The sequence below is a fragment of the Sceloporus occidentalis genome, unplaced genomic scaffold (genome assembly GCF_023333645.1).
Source record: "Sceloporus occidentalis isolate IW3139 unplaced genomic scaffold, rSceOcc1.0.p SCAF_203, whole genome shotgun sequence".
Classification (NCBI taxonomy): Eukaryota; Metazoa; Chordata; class Lepidosauria; order Squamata; family Phrynosomatidae; genus Sceloporus; species Sceloporus occidentalis.
Genome location: NW_028317183.1, coordinates 1,309,732 through 1,329,626, shown reverse-complemented (window position 1 = coordinate 1,329,626; position 19,895 = coordinate 1,309,732). Strand labels below are relative to the sequence as shown.

General features: G+C 40.4%; 1 protein-coding gene across 1 annotated transcript; it reads left to right on the top strand.

The window, feature by feature from the left end:
* The first annotated feature begins 857 nt into the window (after positions 1-857).
* Positions 858-19,102, top strand: LOC149278051 (MOB kinase activator 1B-like). Its single transcript, XM_089502445.1, has 8 exons — positions 858-940; positions 7,530-7,541; positions 10,889-10,907; positions 12,195-12,348; positions 12,858-12,951; positions 17,691-17,824; positions 18,168-18,331; positions 19,025-19,102. The coding sequence occupies exons 1-8, from the start codon at positions 858-860 to the stop codon at positions 19,100-19,102; spliced, it is 738 nt and encodes a 245-aa protein (XP_089358571.1).
* Positions 19,103-19,895: the final 793 nt, after the last annotated feature.

The following is a 19,895-nucleotide window of genomic DNA, read 5'->3' as shown; positions in this document are numbered from 1 at the left end:
TAGAATATATAGATATTTGCACAGAAATGAAAAGGGACCAAGCAGTGTCCATTTAATAACTGGAAACCAGGGGACATGGTGCTACTCTACAGGAATAATGGCAAAATCTGATTTGGTGATAACCGGCATGTTGTTATTGGCAGTAGATATCAAAGCTTACACGGCAAAGGATGTGGTCTGATCACTGTGTACATGAATGAGCCTTTATGGGAATTTGTGCCTTATCCTCAGCCTCATCGACCAGTAAAATCCAAAGCCGACCGTGTCCAGTGAGGAGAAAATATACACCAGTGAAAGAAACAGACTTTAATACGTGGGCTCCCTTGTATTAACTCAAGCAAGTGCTTAATAGTCCTGTGGATTAGCTCTGCTATTGTGAGCAAGCACTGGGCAGGCAACAACCGGCACTTTGTGATGGGCATTTGAGGGTCTTGTGTAAATGGGCTTCCACAAGCTTTACGCTGGTGTATGGACAGTTTGCCTTTCCCTAATTCTACAATGATTTTAATGGATGTGTGTGACATATAGATGCTGCCACTTTTCTGTGAATTGGTGTTTCTGCTGATCCAGCAGAGTGTCGGCCATGGTGCATGCTTTGTACTCCGAGGCATATTGTGATCTATGTCCAGTTTGTCGGAGAGGCCGATGCCTGGAGCTATCCTGCACAGTGTATTTTCATTGTGTCCTATGGAGGGGGGTAGGGGGGTGGACGTGAGGATCAGAGTCGTGGTACTGACTGCCGAGCATGCATTTCTTTCTATGTTGGCTTTGCAGTTGTTCCAAGCTGGTTTAGATTTGGGTGCATGTATTCCATGCAAGTGCCTGAGGTAACCATGGTACAGAATAAATAGCCCGTTATGTTACCTCTCACTCGAGTTGTAAAGCTGGTGTTTACTGTAGAAGGATCTCTACGACGCCTCGGACTGTTTGCCAGAACCAGGTAGCCAACAGTGTTATTTCTCCTGGATGGTACAAACATTTTTCCAGCTCTGTCTCTAGGTTATGTATTTTTTTCCTTACAAACACAGACGCTTAATTTCTCATTCCATAAATACCGGTAATTATAGTAGAGAGAAACATATCTCAGCACCGAATATAAAATAAAAGTAAGTGATCAGAAAAAAAACCTGAGCCAGTCCTGTTCGTATACAAAGCCACCCTACTGAGTGGGATTCCGTGTTGATGACAGGGATGTTGTGCTCCTGAAAATGTACTAGAAGCTGATGAAGATGTCCTCCTAATGCCCGCTCTCTATGTACGTACATCTCCTCTAACCTCTCCTGTCTGACTAATGTCAGAAGACAGTCACCGAGCAGCAGACAGACTTGGATCGCTGATCTTTCCAAAGCCGAATTTATGCTCCTGCAGGGCATTTAGCTGAGGGATAGTGAAAGGGACAAATGCGTTTCGGGGGATTTTACAAAACATTGTAAGGGCCACACACCTTTTAGATGCATTCAAATGCATATGATGGCTGGATTTAATACTTTCCCTGCTGAATCAACATTTAGCAAAACCTTTAAGTAGACACTTGTTGATGTTCTTTCATTTCCCTTGCCTGTCCAGAGATAACTGTGAAGGAACAGAGAGTGACCTTCACCTCCGGGGCTTTCTGTCCACTTGCAGTTTTTTTCTTCCAGGAAGGGCAACAGCTTATAATGATTTGGTAAAAACAGTTTTCTGAAAACTCCAGGCTATATATAAACCACTTTCCCTTCCAAATATTGAACCTATAGCGTTTTGACGGTGGATTCATATTTTGGGCTTTTCCCTGAAAAGTGTTGACTTGAATCAGAAAAAAAAGATGCATTAAGAGATTATGGTTAGTCAACTATCCATACCTCCAAAATGTTTAGAACATCTGTTGGGTATTAATGTATCGCAGTGTTCTGTAGTCCCAAAGAATGCAAATATGAACAGCAGAAAATGCATTTAGAAATGACATTGTGTTAATAAATGCATTTTTATTTTAAGTGACGCATCAATTTATATGGATATCAATACAGCAAAGGTAAAAAGAACCGTTTTCAGGAAACTTATTTACGTTTTAAAGAAACTTTTTTTTCAACGCTGTTGAGTTTCTCCTGCAAAAAGCCATTCATCGTACATAGTTGTGTTGGTGGATTGGAATGTTTCATCACAACTTGGTTCCTCCAGAAACGTGCCATTTATTCAATAAACCCCACAGAATTGTGGATCAGCCTGACCGATGAGGCTTCTAACGGAGTGACGCAGTCAAGCTTAACCACTTAATGACCTTCGGACACATTATCACAGTCTAAGGTGTGTATACTAGATGACATTTAGGACTTAATAGTACGTCTTACGGACTGTCTGGAATCTCCCCTGTTGTGCTGACAAATTAAACACTCAGTACAAGCGTTGATTACATTTCAGTGAAGCTTGATGGCCAAACTGTTCAGGCATTGTCTGCCATTGATGTTGCACATGAGCACTGCCATAAACATCATTCAAGGTGACAGTTCACAAAGGGTCTGACCTAACCTTAATGGGACCTCTGATGACCACTCCTTACCAGCTGGTTACCGGTACTGTAATGCAAGCCTACCGAGTCCTGCATGCTGATCAATCTGAGGTCAACTGCAGTGGGGGGTCATATAGAGTACCACGTGGTTACAGAAATCCATGATATCAACGATGACCCCAAATGGATCTACAATATTTTAAAAAAAAAGTTTTAAAAACAAAAAACCCTTAAACTTTAAAAGTAATAATAAATACTAATAAACACTTCAAAACCCTCCCACAAGAAACAAACAAGAAAAAACACATTTGCCCCAAACCATAAGTTTAGAAATAATATATTGGAGTATGTAAGGGAGCATATTAGTTTGGTCACTAGAGTGGAAAAATGCCTGGTCTTCCACCTAATGTACTACATCAAACACTTCTCTAACTAAATACACTAGGGCTGAAACAACGAATCGATAAAATCGATAATAATCGATAACGGAAATCGTTGTCGACGATTTCCGTTATCGATTAATCGAGTAATCGATTCGTTGTTGGAGCACTCGGCTCCTTTTACTTACCTCCGCGAGCGTTCCCCGCTTCCGCTACACGCTCTGCACTCTCCGCCTTCTTTTAGTTGCGTGTGGCTCCGTTGGCACAGAGCGGTTCGCTCTGTGCGAGTGGCTCCGTTGGCACAGAGCGGTTCGCTCTGTGCGAGTGGCTCCGTTGGCACAGAGCGGTTCGCGGGGGTGGGGGTGGGGTTTCAGGGGATGCAGGGCAGAGTGGGGGTGGGGGGGCAGGCCAGGGTAGGAGACTGAGTGCAGGGCAGAGTGGGGGTGGGGATGCAGGGCAGGGTGTGAGTGTGGGGGCAGGGCAGGAGACTGGGTGCAGGGCAGAGTTGGAGACTGGGTGCAGGGCAGAGTGTGAGTGTGGGTGCAGGGTGTGAGTGTGGGGGCAGGGCTGGGTGCAGGGCAGAGTTGGAGACTGGGTGCAGGGGCAAAGTGCTGGGTGCAAAGTGCCAGGGCTGGGTGCAAAGTGCCAGGGCTGGGTGCAAAGTGCCAGGGCTGGGTGCAAAGTTCTGGGTGCAAAGTGCCAGGGCTGGGTGCAAAGTGCTGGGTGCAAAGTGCCAGGGCTGGGGCAAAGTGCTGAGTGCTGGGTGCAAAGTGCCAGGGCTGGGTGCAAAGTGCCGGGTGCAAAGTGCTGGGTGCAAAGTGCCAGGGCTGGGTGAAAAGTTCTGGGTGCAAAGTGCCAGGGCTGGGTGCAAAGTGCTGGGTGCAAAGTGCCAGGGCTGGGTGCAAAGTGCCGGGTGCAAAGTGCTGGGTGCAAAGTGCCGGGTGCAAAGTGCTGGGTGCAAAGTGCCAGGGCTGGGGCAAAGTTTCTTGAACAGTAATAGTCCACCTCTTTTCAGAATGTTTGGGGTTATTTTGTTTCATAAATATTGTGTTTGGGTTCTTGTACTTTGAAAATATTGTTTTTTTATTACATCATAACAAAATAAGAATGTTAATGTAAATTTTAAGTTGTTTTTTAACATCCAGTTCATTAAATTATTTTAAATAAACGAAAAATTTGCATATTGGTTTTTTTTATCCGATTAATCGAAAAAATAATCGGCCAACTAATCGATTATTAAAATAATCGTTAGTTGCAGCCCTAAAATACACAATTAGAAGCTCGCATCCTAGTACTGTTGAATGTCTAAACCCTTCCCAAAAATAATTGCTTAATCATGTAAACTTTTGCCTCATTCCTAAATTCAGCTGGGAACACTTAATTGTCATATGGCAAACAAAACACGCACTGATAGGCTGTTGCCATAGGAACTGAGAAGGCTTCTGAAAAAGTCTCAATGTTGTTTTTATGTGAATAACCCTTCAGAATTAAGAATAAAATTATAAATCCACAAAGATAATTCTAGAGAGTGCAACGAATGTTTCTTCTAGACAACACAGCACTTTAACCCCTTAATGACAAAGCCAGTACATGTACGGGCTCAAAATGCATTGTTTTCAATGGGTTTAGGGACCGCCCATTGTCCTTAAGGGGTTAATGTTTCTTTATCTCAACATTCTGTAGACCCCAGAAGACATTACATGTAGATAAGAGCCATTAGGCCCTTTTCTCTAAGGAGTCAGACCTTAGTTAGTCCTTGGTCTTGCCATAGATTCAGGATTGTCATACGTATATTCCATGCATGTTTAAATCGCCTTACTGTGTTAACCTCTTCCACTTCTGCCGAGAGGCTATCCCACTCATCTATCCTCCTCTGTTAGTAAGTTGCACTCTTATCTCCATAGCAACTGAGCAGAATTTCAATGACTTGTTTTTATTATTATCCCCAGCATTTCCCTGTATGTACCTGGCCTCCTGTATTGGTTCCTTTTACTATAATTCTGAAAGAATTGTAACTCTCTTTAACAGGTGCAGGAATCAGGCTAGACATGTGACCCCAAAACCCATAGCATAATGAGTTTCAGTAGTGGGACTGGTAGCATTTAATAGTAACAATGATGACATAGAACTGTTATGTCATCAGACTGACACCTGAAATAATCTGTGCAAATGTAAAAAAAATCCGTTGCTACATTTGGCAACAAGACTGTTGTTTCTATTGTTCTTTCCCATCGGTGCCACTTTACATTCTTTCTATAGTGTGCGTAGTTCCTAATCGGTCAGATAATTATACGGGTAGAGTGCTGGAAAGAATAGCTTTCAGTTGATCGCACAAGAGAAGTCTTTTTTTATTTTTACTTGTTATCGTGTATCAAAAGTGATTCTGGTGCCAAGTTAAATCATTAACAAACCATTGGAATGATGTAATCCGCATCACAACAGCCGACGGTTGCTATGGTGATGCCACCACCTTTTCATTACGGTCCTGGCCAAATATATGTACCAGTAATTACAGTTAACTGGTAATTTCACTATAATTATACTATATTAATATAACAATTTGTGCCATTTGCATATTATTATTCATTAGGTCATTATTATTTTGCATTCATTATTTAAAAAACAGTGGTACTGTGGTGTGTCTGTAAATAATCTGACACCTGTCCATACATAATAAACTGCAAATTTATGCTTGTTTTATCATTTTCCTATAATAATAATAATAATAATTCCCTAGGCAGTATCTGGTTACCATGGCATTGCTTTAAACCCAGTTCCAATTTGTTTATTTTTTTATTTATTTTACATTTTTTGTGTTCTTTCGCTTCTGTGGTTACTACAGATAGGACCTATGCTTGTATCCCTGGGTGTTGGAAGCATGTCCTGTAGACACAAGTCTGCTCCTTGGATCCGCTATGCCTTGTGTGTCCTGACATTACTAAATTGATTATTGCTTTAGGACATACAGCGCTCTGCTGTACAGGAAGACAGCTGTGGCCCCTGCTTTGTTTAATTCTCTCCCCATGTACGCCGTGTATGTAGTCTGTAAAGGCCATGCATTTCCATTATTCATGCTTGTCATGTAAGCCACAAAAGAAATACCGTTGGGACGTATATCTAGTCTGATTATGTGGGTTTGTGAATTGGTTGAAGAGGACAAGAAGATAAGAGACGACACCGTTCCGTGCACAGCCTTGGGGTTGCATGTCTTTTGTCACGTTTTCAAGAAGCTGTATAGCCAGAATACTTACGAACACCTTCATGCGTAATCATTTTCATTCTAAAACACACTTTAAATACTAGGAATTGTTTTTATTTGTTAGCTGAATTTTACAGGCACCAGGAAACCGAGAAAAGTGTGCTGTAAACTGTAACATGTGATTCTCACAATATTTTTGGATTATAACATGCATTTACAAAGTAATAACTTCATGTTTGTGCCTTAATGATGTATGGGTTTTGTAGCGGTTGTATGCTATACATGCTATACTATAGATAATATACTCGTATTGTAACATATTGTGATAATATAAATTGACCCAGTGGTTAGTAAAGGTGACACAAACTATCACTACACTTCTACCTTAACTTCTTGCTGTGATACTACCCATTGTTTGTGCGTTTTGCTTGTTCTCTGTGAGCTGCTTACTGTAAAATGTATCTACACACAGTCCTAAAGCACCACTAATGTACTGCATGCTATAGATGTTATGTACAGCTTAAATCCTGGACCACTGGTGGACCATGAGATCAAGAATGAGAAACACTGATCTAGAAACCAGCAGGAGGATGCTTTTCATACATATGCGTTGGTTGTCTGTTGTCTCTGGGGCCTGCATGTTTTCCTATGGGCTACTGATGGAATCCTTTATTGTTCCTGGCTTATAATTAGTTTGTGACACTTTTTCATGTGTCTTGTTGGAGATCATCATTATTATGTATAAGGTGCCTGTATATTATTTTTACAGTCTATTGAGATAAAGTATAATAAATATGGGTAGTGGTATAAGTCTCTTAAAATAAAACGTATTACTCCCATGGGGAATAGTTGATGAAGCTTTGAAGTCCTTCAATGATTGTTCTGGATTTCTGTGGTTGAGCAGTTCTGGCTTAACCCATGCCTGAAGTACTACACATTTGAAGGCATGTCCACCAAGTGTGGCTGAAAATAATAATAATATTGCCAACCACATTTGACAGGCCTAGACAAACCCCAGCCATCAGGTCATTTTACAGCTGAGCGCTGTGAGTTGGCTCTTCTTGTAAGGAAGTTGACCATGTTACAACCACCAACCTTCTGGTGCTGGCCACATCCTCCCAACACTTGTTTCCCGATTTAGACAGCTGAAATGTTGATGGGGTATTTAAGCCCCGTTAAGACCAGTAGAATTGGCTCATTGAAACGAGATGTCCATGCAACTTTGTATAAGGATAAACCATTTGCATGCATTTTCTCCTATGGAAAGTGATTTAAGATGAACAATCCTTCAGCTTTCTTTAATCTCTTATCCGATATGTAAATGGCTATTTTTATCAAGGTCTAGCATCCAGCCGTGCAGCGAGCCACTCACTGGTCTATATGTTCCACAGGCTCACTAATTCCATTAGTGATTAAAAGCTGACGTTTCTTCTCAGAAGAAACAGGCCACGTATTAGTCACTTAGCAACCCTTTCCTGCTGTATGTGCTCGCTTTGCCTGACCTTAGATCGTACTGATCTTAGCAGGAAGGTAACATATCTCCCGTTCTTGACCTCAGCCTATTAGCTAGCTGTAGTCCCTTTTATTTAAATATTGCGGAAGGTTTTTTTTTTGTTGTTATTGTTAGAAATGTTTGTAAATTATCTTTTGATATCTGGATGCCAACCAGCGTGGAACACCACACTACTATTTTCTGTAAGGCACGTTGTCCAGAGTCTTCTACCTGTAGACTTGTTGTTTTAGTCCAAGGATTGTACTGTTTACTTACTACGGTTATTTTAAGCCGCTGTATTTTTTCTATTGTTGTTTCTATCCGGCAGTGCAGAAATTGGAGATGACCATGTGCTTTTGTAAGGCCACAGTGGACCACCTGGTCCTCATTGTTCCTTTTCTGGGGATACATTGCCCCTGTGAGTATGAACAACCCTTCCCTCCCCAGCCAAATGTCCTGCAAGAGGGCCAGATTCCACCACCTCTCAAGGAAGGCTACTGCTGAAGCCCCCTGCCTTTTCAAAAAGTCTCCACTATGACATTTTCACATAAAATATTTCATGAAAATGTTAACAAATGCTTTCTCTTAGCTGGTATTGAAATATAATTGTAGTCAAGACGGTTACTAAAGTTGCTATTGGATCCATATACACATAAATCATTATTATTATTATTATTATTATTGATTCCTGTTTAACAGTGCCATATGATGATTACAGAGGACATAACAAGTAGTGTATTATAGAACAACCTGAACTTACAGAAGCAAAATAAGAGAAATGCCCTGCTCAGACCATTTTACAATCGCGAATCTTTCCACACACCTCAAAATAAAAGCTTCCCTGTGTCGCTAGTTAAAATGTAATGAATGTAATTTATCACAGTTATCACAGTAATACAGCTTGTTTGCAATCACGCTTTAGTCAGTCAGAAATAAACATATGTTGTGGTGATGAAAAAAGTAATTCCTATAAAGGCTTTAGATACTTTTTTGATATTGTATATTAACCTTTTGAAGAAAGTTGATTGTCCAAACCCTCCTGAGAACTTTTGAATTAGCAATATGCTACTTGTACTTATTGCCCTATAACTTGCAAAAAAACCCTCATAGAAACATTGGGTATTTCCAAACTCCTGACAAACATCTGAATCTATTTAGCAGGTTTTTCCATTAGCTTTTGCAGATAAGTAAAATATTTATCAAATAGAAGTGGTGTGTTTTTTTTTTTCTTTCAGTTTTTCACCACATTTTATGATTTGTTTTGATATTAAATTTAGATTATATGAACAAAATAATGGTATCCAAAGAAAGCCCATATTGTCCTGGAAAAAAACAATATATAACTTGTGTGGGATCAGTAACATGAGAAAGAAGAAGATTACAGCTAAACAAAAGCACCACAAAAATGTTAAAACAGCCATTGTCACGAAGGATACAAAAAATAAAAAGGGGCTCTGCCCTTACGGGGTTAATAAATCAAATTTTGCTCCCATAGCTTTCTTAAACACAATGTTTTGTGTGTCATGAAAATCTGTATTGACTGTGACTGTATTAGCAAAGACAAAATGAGAGAAAATTAAGTATTTTTCCCTTAACTAAATATCCAGCAGTCAAGAGGAAATCGTTACCCTTGACACAACTTCTTCTCTTTCGGAGTTAAGCGGCGAGCCATAATCCTGTTTGTGCCCACAGAGTAATGTGACTATGTCTTGCATGGATACAGAAACCCGTTCCTCTCTGCAGATTAATGCTCACAGCACTGCACCGGCAATTACGGGAAAACAAATGTTTCCCAAAATTAGTCATAACGACAACATGCTAGAAAAAGCTTTTTTGCCATATCTTCTTCTTCTTTTTTTTTTTTTTTTTTTTTTTTTACAGCTGAACGGTATCGTTTATATGGTGCCTTATTTATTATGCTACTAGCTATGTGCGAGATGGACACATCTGTCCAAAGAAAAAGAGTACAAATACTAGAAAAGGAAGAATAATTAAATGATTTTTAATTCCAGCCCCACTAAAAAAGTACATTATGAGTCCTTTTAATTTCTCTAAAAATCAATATAATAACCCAGTCAGTGGCTGGAAAGTGTACCTACTGAAATCAATAGGAGTACTTTTCACACCAAGCCTGGCGGTAAGTACCGGAGATATAATAATAATAAGCAGGAAGTCCCAGGTAACGGGTTTCGTCACTCTCCCTTTTTCATGATTCTGAGGGGTGTATTGAAAAAACCGAGTAACTCTAAGCCATCTTAGCAGCAGCTGAATATGTTAAGCTACACAGCTGAAAATAAGCAGACCACAAGCGTGTCGGAAGAGTGACACTGCAGAGCTTAATATATTATCGCAGAAGGAACAGCTGGGAAATGACAGCTATTTCGGGGCTTCGGGCATCACGCCCATCTACAATTGCTGTTACTTTGTAGATAAAACCAATAATTAGGACTCTGATTTGAGAGAGAATGTTGTGTTATCTTTGTTACACTTTTTCTTTGTTTCCTATAGGTGTCGTACTTGTATTGTCAGTAGGCTACATAGCCAAGTGTATTAAGTAGGTTTTGGTTACATAAATGAGAGAAGAAGCAGGAACATGTACATAACGTCTTGCATGGGTATTCCTTGGGTCCTATTTTTCCCAGTGTGATTTACATGCAGTACAACCAGTGCACTAAGGGGCAACACTAACCAGAGCTGACGCCAGAAGGGCCATACGTAAAGCTGGAGCCTTAAAATGTAAATTCAGATGCATTTTGCAATTTTTGTGCCAATAAGTGACTTCGGGAAGGGCGCATGACATCACTTGCAGCATCAATATTTACATGATTACATCACACACTTGAGTCACGTGTGACACAATCCAGTTCTCTGTTTCGATCTTCGGGAGGCTTCTATTCTTCTCAAATAGAAGGCCCGGGTAGATGTCAGGACCCGGGCCAGCAGGTCGGGTAGGATCCCAATTGCAGGGGATATCTGAGGCTCTGTCTGTACTCCGAGATCCATATTGCCAGACAGGTAAGTACAGACAAGAGATCACTGTCTCACACCAGGCTGGTATACAAGAATAGATTGTATTGATGAAAGCTGGCTGATCAGGAACAGGACTGGTATATACAGTGGAATAAAGCAGAAACAGGATACAGTTTATTGTAACACATGGACCAGAAAGTCTTGCAGACAGGCTGGCAGGGGAACTGTAACGAGGACAGGGCACATGGCTTGGAAGCCCTCAGGCAGAGCACACGACTTGGAAGTCTGGGACACGCCGGGGTTTGGTACACAAATCAGGATTGAGAATGTAGCCAGGGTCATGCACGGGAAATCAGAACAAGTAAACAGATCTTTAGCAAGCAGACTAACAGGGACCCAAGCCAAACAAATGCAAAGGCCCAGACTGAAGGGCAGAGTAGGTTCTTAAATGTTGTCCTTCGGGGGAAAGTTGGCTGCCTGGCATGCAATGTTGTCAAGGAGAAATACGATATCATGTGTGAGCTGTGGTGATGTCATTATGGCGGTATCAAACAGTGATTGTCCTATTATGTGATATGTACATTGCGATGGTTGGTCTTTCATCGTGTGCATGTATGCTTTCTAGTCTCGGGCACATGCAAACTTTTCTTGTTGAGTCCCTGATAAAGCGAATACTAATGAATGTATTTGAAGATTGTCCAGCTCATTTATTTTTTGTCAGTCTTGGGACCAGATGCAAAATTCTGCTTGCTCCACACACATTTTCACCCCATTAGGCTATTCTTATTTCCCTTGCCCTTTACTGGAACTTTTCCACTACTTTTTTCTGACCCCTGCTCCATTTTTAGGTCGCTTATGGTTTTCTGTCCACTCTTTCCCATCTTTTCACTTTATTTCGCAATCTTTCCTTGTGTTTGGATTACATATTATTATGCTCTAAGCCATAGCGTTCCAGTTTGGAAAGATTTTGTAGAGCAGTTGAGCCTGCTGTTAAATTTAAGTAGTGTGATCCAAACTTCAGAAAGTGCTTACTCAGCTGTATGAGGAACCCGGCCTAGCTTGTACTTTTCTTTTTGTCTGTTTACTCCATCTGTCCATTTCTGTAGCCTCTCTTCAGACCTGCCCTTCTCTGTTCTTCGTTGGCATTTCTGATTTCTGTACTGCACCTTATTCCCTCTCCTTGGATCTCTCATCATTCACCTTTTTAATTTTGTGCTCCTGTCAGTCTACCCTCTCTTGTTACCCATGTTTGTCCGCTATGTATTTAATCCAATTATTTTTGTCTGTTTTCATCCAATTGCTCTTCTTCTGTTAAATCCTTGTCTATTTCTATACTTTTTTCTACATATGTTTTTTTGTTTTCCCTTCTCCTCCACCAAATGATTTTCTCCTCTATCTTTCCCCCATCCTGTTTTTTTTCTAATAGAAAAAGTAGATTTTGCCACCTAGTTGGTTCAGAAAACAATGCATGACATTATATATGTGTATATACTTGGCATGAACAAAAATGCTACTTCATATATATATTGTTTTTTGGACATGTCGAAAGATTATTGTATTGACTATAAAGCCAAAAAGAAGAAATGGAATAAAGAGGCTTAAGTAGTTATAGTTTGGAACCACTGATCCATAGTCGTCTTCTCTTCCTCCCTTAGTGGCGGTCGCTCTTCGAAAACTTTCAAGCCAAAAAAGAGTATTCCAGAGGGGTCACACCAGTACGAGCTACTAAAGCATGCGGAAGCCACCTTGGGTAGTGGAAACCTGCGGATGGCGGTTATGCTTCCGGAAGGGGAAGATCTCAATGAGTGGGTTGCTGTGAACAGTAAGTGATTTGTGATTGTATATTTGAAAATGATGAAACCGAATGCATTCATACCCCCGATTTTCTTCGTTATATCAAGATATAGGTGTGTGTTCATAGGTACAGATTCACTTGAACTTATAACTGGAAAAAAGAACATTTGTGGGGTTGCCCGTAGATCTCCAGACTAGCAACATCCACCCCAGAGAAGAATGTCTCCCTTTTCATTAGACACAAAAATAAGGTTATTACTTTTAAAAATCAAACTACAGAAAAGTAGAGAAATTTGGGGGCATAGTGCTACTTACAGGGCAGTTAGCAGAAGTATGCCCAAAATGTTGCTCTGGATTTTTCTCTATAAATATGCCAATCCAAGAAACCGCTCCAAAGACAAGTCGTAAGAATCTTTTTTTTTTTTTTTTTTTTTTTTTTTTGAAAATTCCCAATGGCGTGGTTTGTATGCTTAATTGTTTTAGCATTGTTTCTCTTGTTCCCATCATTCATCAGTGGGTTATTTTTGCCTTTTGTAGCTGTGGATTTCTTCAACCAGATCAATATGCTTTATGGAACAATTACAGATTTTTGCACAGAAGAGAGCTGCCCTGTAATGTCTGCTGGACCAAAGTAAGGCCCTTCGATGGTATATACTTTCTATAAGGAACATTCCTAATTTCATACCCGTCTTGTTAGTATTGATGTATTACTTTCAATAGGAAATCAAAATGTACCCTATTTCACAATTTCTAGTATTTTTTTAGAACCAGAGCACAATCTTGTTTCTTATATGTATTTATACATATTTATTTGTATTTATACAAACATATAATACCGTATTATAATATCGATTATAAGACGACCCCCCAAAATCTTAATATTAATTTAAAAAAAGGAAAAAGCCTGATTATAAGACGACCCTATAGGAAAAAAGTTTAATTCATGTAAACTTTTTGTTTGTTTTTATTTGCCATTCTGCCCCCAGAAATGCCTTATACCCCCTATGTGCCACTTTGCCTCCCTGATATGCCTTTTACCCTCCTATATGCCACTCTGCCTCATGTTATGCCTTTTAACCTCCTATATGCCACTCTCCCTCCAGAACCTCCTATATGCCACTCTGGCATATAAGGGGTTAAAAGGCATAACATGGGGCAGAGTGGCATATAGGGGGACACTTACACACCCAGACACTAATATACCCACTTACATACCCACTCTGACACTTACATACCCAGACCCTAATATACACTCAAGCAACTAAGAGACTTTACTCACTATGATGCCTCAGCAGGCGCTTACTGCAGCTCCTACGGGATCACACACAATGACGCTGTGTGACCCCGCTAGGCCCCGCCTCCTCCAGAAAATTACCGGATCCGCAGATGACTTTGGGACGGCACAGTGCCGCCGGGGTCCCGGTCTTTCTTCTGATCTCTCCGACCGGCTCTGCTTCCCCGGGAGTGGGCGGGCTATCCCGGCAGTGAGAAGGTACACATATGCAACCTCCGCTGCTGTCCGCACTTTCGCTGGCGCTCGGTGATAGACGCTGGTGGAAATGCCGGCAGCAGCTGAGGTTATCAGACAGGGGGACCCAGGTCCCCTGCAGTGCTGCAGGGGATCTGGATCTTAGTCTCATAGTCAGACCTCTATTTGAGGTCTGATTAGAAGACGACCCCGATTATAAGACGAGGGGTATTTTTCAGAGCATTTGCTCTGAAAAAAACCTTGTCGTATAATCAAGCAAATACGGTATATAGCCACCATAAGAACTTTATAACTGGATTTCCAGATCAGTATAGTAAGGCATGACAAATTGTGTTTACGGAGATTGTCCCGCTTTTCATGTATTTAAAGTATTCTATGAATTACAAGGATTTATCCTTACTGCGCAGCCACTGTTCTCTTCCAGGTAATACAATGCATATGGCAATGCATTGTTTGCAATGTATTTGCTTCATCTCATACTGATTAATATTACGGGGAGACAAGAAATAACCTGCTATAATGGCTAAGATGATCAACACAATCTGACATGTAAAGCATTGTTTAAAAGGTATCATATCCATAGCATTGTATAAAGAAGACTTAGGTAGCTGAGGCAAAAGTTTTGAGCACCTCTTTATCTAATGGGCTCCAAAAAAGAACTACACATGAGTCATCCTTAATATAAACATATTTATATACACATGTATTCATATGAAACTGTTAGTTTGCTTTGATTATTAAATGCATTGCATATTTTAGTGATACCCCTAAATCGTTTATCCTGAGGCATCCAAAACCCAAACTGGTAGATTCTTCTAGTGCAGGTCTGTGTTCCATGAATGTACAGATAGGAGACTTATCTTCACGTATAACTCCACATCATCACAGTTGTTGGTCTGTAATGAAAAAATACATTTTCGTTTTACAATTTTTTACAAAAAAAACCATGATGTAATTCACTGAATATTTTATGAGACATGCAAGGATGCAGACCTGTACAAAACAAAAAATAACAGGCATTTCAGGGAATTAGATATAAGCCATGACTACCATACTGAATTAATATATTTGAGCAAATAAGCTTGGATAAAAGAAGAGAGATGTGATCAGTCCCTTAAGTACTTAAATGTTTCTAACAAGTTACACAAGGTCATAATCTAAATCTAGAGGGTCAGAGGCTTAGATATAGCCAGGGGCGTACCTAGAGTACTTGGCATCCCGGGCGGATGCTGTATGTGGCACCCGCCACACACAGAAAAAAATAATGTTGGCAAGAATATTTATTTCACAAATTTGTAAACTGTATGTCAACTGAAAAATACTAGAAATCTGAAAAAATAAATTAACTTATAAATAACTTTAAAACGTTTAAATCAATAACATTTACTGAACAGATATGGTACAGCATAACTCCCATTACTATATACTGAGCCAGACATTGACAGTAGTGCAGCATAACCCCTATCATATAAAGTAAGCCAGACTTTGAAGTGGTAGGCCTCTGCCCTTAAAACAGCCTCCCAATGCCACCGCCGCACCTAAAACAGCCCCCCTGTGCCACCGCTGACCTTAAGACAGCCTGCCTGTGCCACCGCTGCCCCACAACCGCCTGCATGCTGCACTGCTGCCCCTAAAACAGCCTGCCTGAGCAAATAAGCTTCTGCCTTTAAACACTTACTTCAGTCATTCACTCTCCCACACCCCCTTACATCCCTTGCAGGTCACTGGGGCCGCGCAGACGTCTATGCGGCCCGACAGCCGCCGAAGGTGGGCCTGCAGCTCACTGCTGTGGCGCCCACGCATTGTTTGAGTAAACTATCTTTCCATGCCCAGGTTCCTGCACCCCTGGGCAGGGAAAGAGTTTCCTCACACAGTGTGCGGGCGCCACAGCAGTGAGCGCCTGATGAGTGGCGCCCGGGGCACACTGCCCCTCCTTGGCCCCTTTAGGTACGCTACTGGATGTAGTGTATGAAAGTGGTGGTAGAAGTTGAACAGCCTCCCAGCAAAAGTTTGAGAGGCTAATACAGTGGGGGGATTTAAACATTCATGGGACAGACATAGTAATACCCATATTTTTTGACCTAAAACTCTGTCCATGTTACCACATTTATATTCTATGGGAGTTTTGCCCCGTACAGTTATATAACTTGTATGAGAAGGTATATGTACATTCTGTCTCCCCCAGCCTCCTTTCTTCTGCTCATATGGAATTCATGCTTGCGGAGAAGAATTAAGCTTCTTTAAAACAATGTAGGTCTTAACAAGTTGGAGCATGTTAACGATTGTCTGAAGGAAACAACAGATCTTATTGTTCAAATAAAAATGTAAAAAAATTGAACCACAAGAATTCAAATCCAAATGTTGAAAAAATAGGGAACTTCATTTACATGAAGCAGCTGTATCAAAACAGCCGGGATTCAGCAGTTGGCATCTGATTTGGGAAGGCAATAGCAAACAAAAACCTTTTACCACAGTAATTGTCTTTTTCGGGGGAAAAAACGACATTGTTTCTGATAACTTGACAGTATAGTACGTGACAATTTGTATATATTTTTAAACTGCTAATAATGTGTCCTCTACACAGACCGGCAAATACATTAAAGTCATTGCTACAGTGTCGCTCTGCCAATGGTGGCTTCTAATTTTCATTAGTTCATTATCCAACATGAGTAGTGAAGAAGTGATGATTTTCATATATTTTAGTGCTGCTGTGTGGGACACTTCCAATCGGACCCTCACTCACATGCACACTTAAAATCTGTCACTCATCCATGTGCACACTTACACTCGGACCCTCACTCATACACGCATTGATGTACAGTAGTGTGGGGGTATTAATGTGGAGTGATCATTTAATCCATATTTCTTGTGTAAGAAATCTTACAAATTGGACAGCATGTCCAATGATGCTCAGTCAACCTTAAGGCAGCCTGAGACTCGTGGGGTATGTAGTCCACAAAGATTCTGCCCCTATTTGAAAATTTTTAGGGTTCCTGACCAGGAGAGGACTGACCCCAGGGACAGCAAGTGGGGCAGTTGCCGGGTTTCTCAAACAGGGCCAGCCCAGTTGTGGAGGTTAGTTTATAGTGGGTGGTGGGCACTTTGTGTCTCATGTCCCCCAGGACCAGATGGGGCCAGCCTCGGTTTTAACACCATGTAATTATTTGTTCCCATGTTGAAGATGTAATGTGAAAGCGGCAGCGAAAATGTTTTACTTCTCTGGAAATAAATCCATAGGAATTATGTTTGTGTAACTTTAGATCTAAAGCCATTTTCTGAGATGATTAAATGATCTCTTCCTGGGATTCAATATTCACAATCTACATAGGACATGTTTCACGGTCAGTCATCATACCGTAATTTCATGATCCTGCATCCTTGTATTCTTCATTACATTTCTATATTTTCACTTAAAATACAATCTTTAGTAAAATAAGCAGTAACTTTGTTTTGGGATGGTGATCAGGGATATCCAGTTTTGTGCATATGAAGAGAGAGATTTATTACAAGGTTATTAAACAACCAATCAATACACTAATTATTACTGAAAACTCTATTATATAAGCAGTATATTCTTTACTGTTTAAAATGTTTCGGAGAACGATGGGGGCTCTATCAAAAATAATAATAGCTCTTTAAAAAAAAAAAATGAGTTCTGGCTCAATGACATAAATGAGTCGTATCAAAGCAACAAACTGAATCTTCTCACTGATGGAACTGTCCCGCTGGTTGACGTCTTCTGTCTTTGAAATAGAGGACAACCGCAGTAAGTGGGATTGCGTAACTTAGGTCTACGTCATTGGAAGGAGTATTTTGAGTTGTAAAACCTCTTTCTTTTGAAAGGAGTCTGATCCGTTGCTGACCTTGATATTTATTTGTAGGTATGAGTACCACTGGGCAGATGGAACGAATATTAAGAAACCCATTAAGTGCTCTGCTCCCAAGTACATTGATTACCTGATGACATGGGTACAAGACCAGCTCGATGATGAAACCCTCTTCCCATCCAAAATAGGTAGGTAGACGAGGGACACCGTTAGCTGTAATCATTGGTGTGTTCCGTACAAACTGCGCGTCGTTCATACTACGCCGGAAAACCATCAAAGGCAAAATATAAAAGGGAAGGTAGTTAACGTGTTTGTTGTGAACGTATTGTTCTTTGCATTTCATGGCAGTATTTCTAAGTTTGTTTTTCTATGCAGGTTATGTTAAAATATGTAATAGAACATATTATTATTAACTATAGCCCTTAGTTATACAAAGTAGAAGTAGTTAACAGTTCTATCATCAGGAAACCGCTGTATACTTTTAAAAAGTGCTTTTTTTCCCTGCTCCTTATGTTGTTTCTTATTTTTCAGGTGTCCCCTTTCCAAAGAACTTCATGTCTGTAGCAAAGATTATACTTAAGCGTCTTTTCCGAGTTTATGCCCACATTTACCACCAGCACTTTGATTCCGTCATTCAGCTCCAGGAAGAGGCCCATCTGAATACTTCATTTAAGCACTTTATTTTTTTCGTTCAGGTAATGACATAGCTTGCCGTCCCAAACCTGGGAAGAGCTGATCTAGTAAAGCGCATCCGTCCGTTTGGTCAGTTTGTCCATTAGGGCATATGCAGCACGTGTATGACTGGCGGTATGCAGACATGTATGGGGAGCTTGCATGTTGGCTCAGCCTGTGCTTTAGCAACCTGGATTTGAGCGAATACACCATATACACTTATGAACATCTATGCACTGCTGGACGGATCATGACTGCCAACATGTTTGGCAAACTTTTGCCCAATCCTACACTCTATGGTTCAGTAGAGTAAATGTATGTAATGGTCATTACAGATTAAGGAAGCAATATATGCATATTAGAAACCTGTATTCTGTATATACAATGGGATCAGTCATCTTAAATTCCTTTTCTCAGATTACCCCACATTAAGTTTCGGCTCCCCTATTTTAGGTTGCTGATCTTGCTTGATATCTGAGACGGCTTTTGTAAAGGTGGGTGCGGAAAATTGGCAAACCTTACATGAGAGCAAATTAAGTATAAAAACACAATGTGCATTAATAAAGCCTGGTTTTATCTCCTTTTGCTCCAATAAACTTCCTTTATCTGCAGACCTGGAAGCTACCATTGTTGTCGGTCATGTGATATTTTGGGGCGACATTTCCACAATGTCAATGCTTCACACCAAGCTGATGTTAATGTGTTTCTTTTTCTAGGAATTCAACTTAATAGACAGAAGAGAGCAAGCTCCTCTGCAAGAATTAATTGAGAAGCTCACTTCCAAAGACAGATAAGATCCTGGCTTGATGAGCACAAACACCTCCATTTGAAACAAGCTGTTTTCTTATCCCGGTTTTATCCATAGCAGCCAAAATATATATATGTGTGTATATATATATTTTGTGTGAGTGGTTATATCAAGGGAACATTGTTATTTTTCTTGCTGCCTAGTGATTCAAGTTGATTGTCCGTTTTCTTTCTACATAACCTATTTTGGATGGAGGAGAAAAGGATACGTAAACTCCACAAACCTTAACCCTTAAATGCACCAAAGGGGTTATTAAGTATAATGTGCCTATCCGAACTACTCTTTGCCATAGCTTCATAGCGGCAACACCACTGCATTTGAAAAGCTTACCAAGACCTTAAAACAGCTTTTCCCCTAATACCACACTGTGGCACAGTACGAAAAAGATATAGATACATCTCAAGTCATCACTTAGGACTGCATCTATTTAACCCTTTAATCATTTTCTAGTTGGTCTCGAATTTGATGTAAATCTATGTATCTAGACCAGTACTAGTTAACTATACTATTAGGGCTGAGAGACTAAAATCTCATATGTGAGCGAAGATCCTGACAAGTGTAGTTCTGCAAAAGCCTCATGGATAACAAGCTGTTTCTCTTAGGCCTTGTTACATATGGGTTAGCAAAGGAATAGTAATAGTCAAGAGCAGGAGAGACACATGCTGGACTCCCTTGGCTACGTAAATGTGGAAGACCAGGTAAGTAATAGTTTCATACAAAGAAATAACCACAAAGCACCAAGGCTACTGCCTTGAGGCTTGTGGAAAATGGGGGCTTAT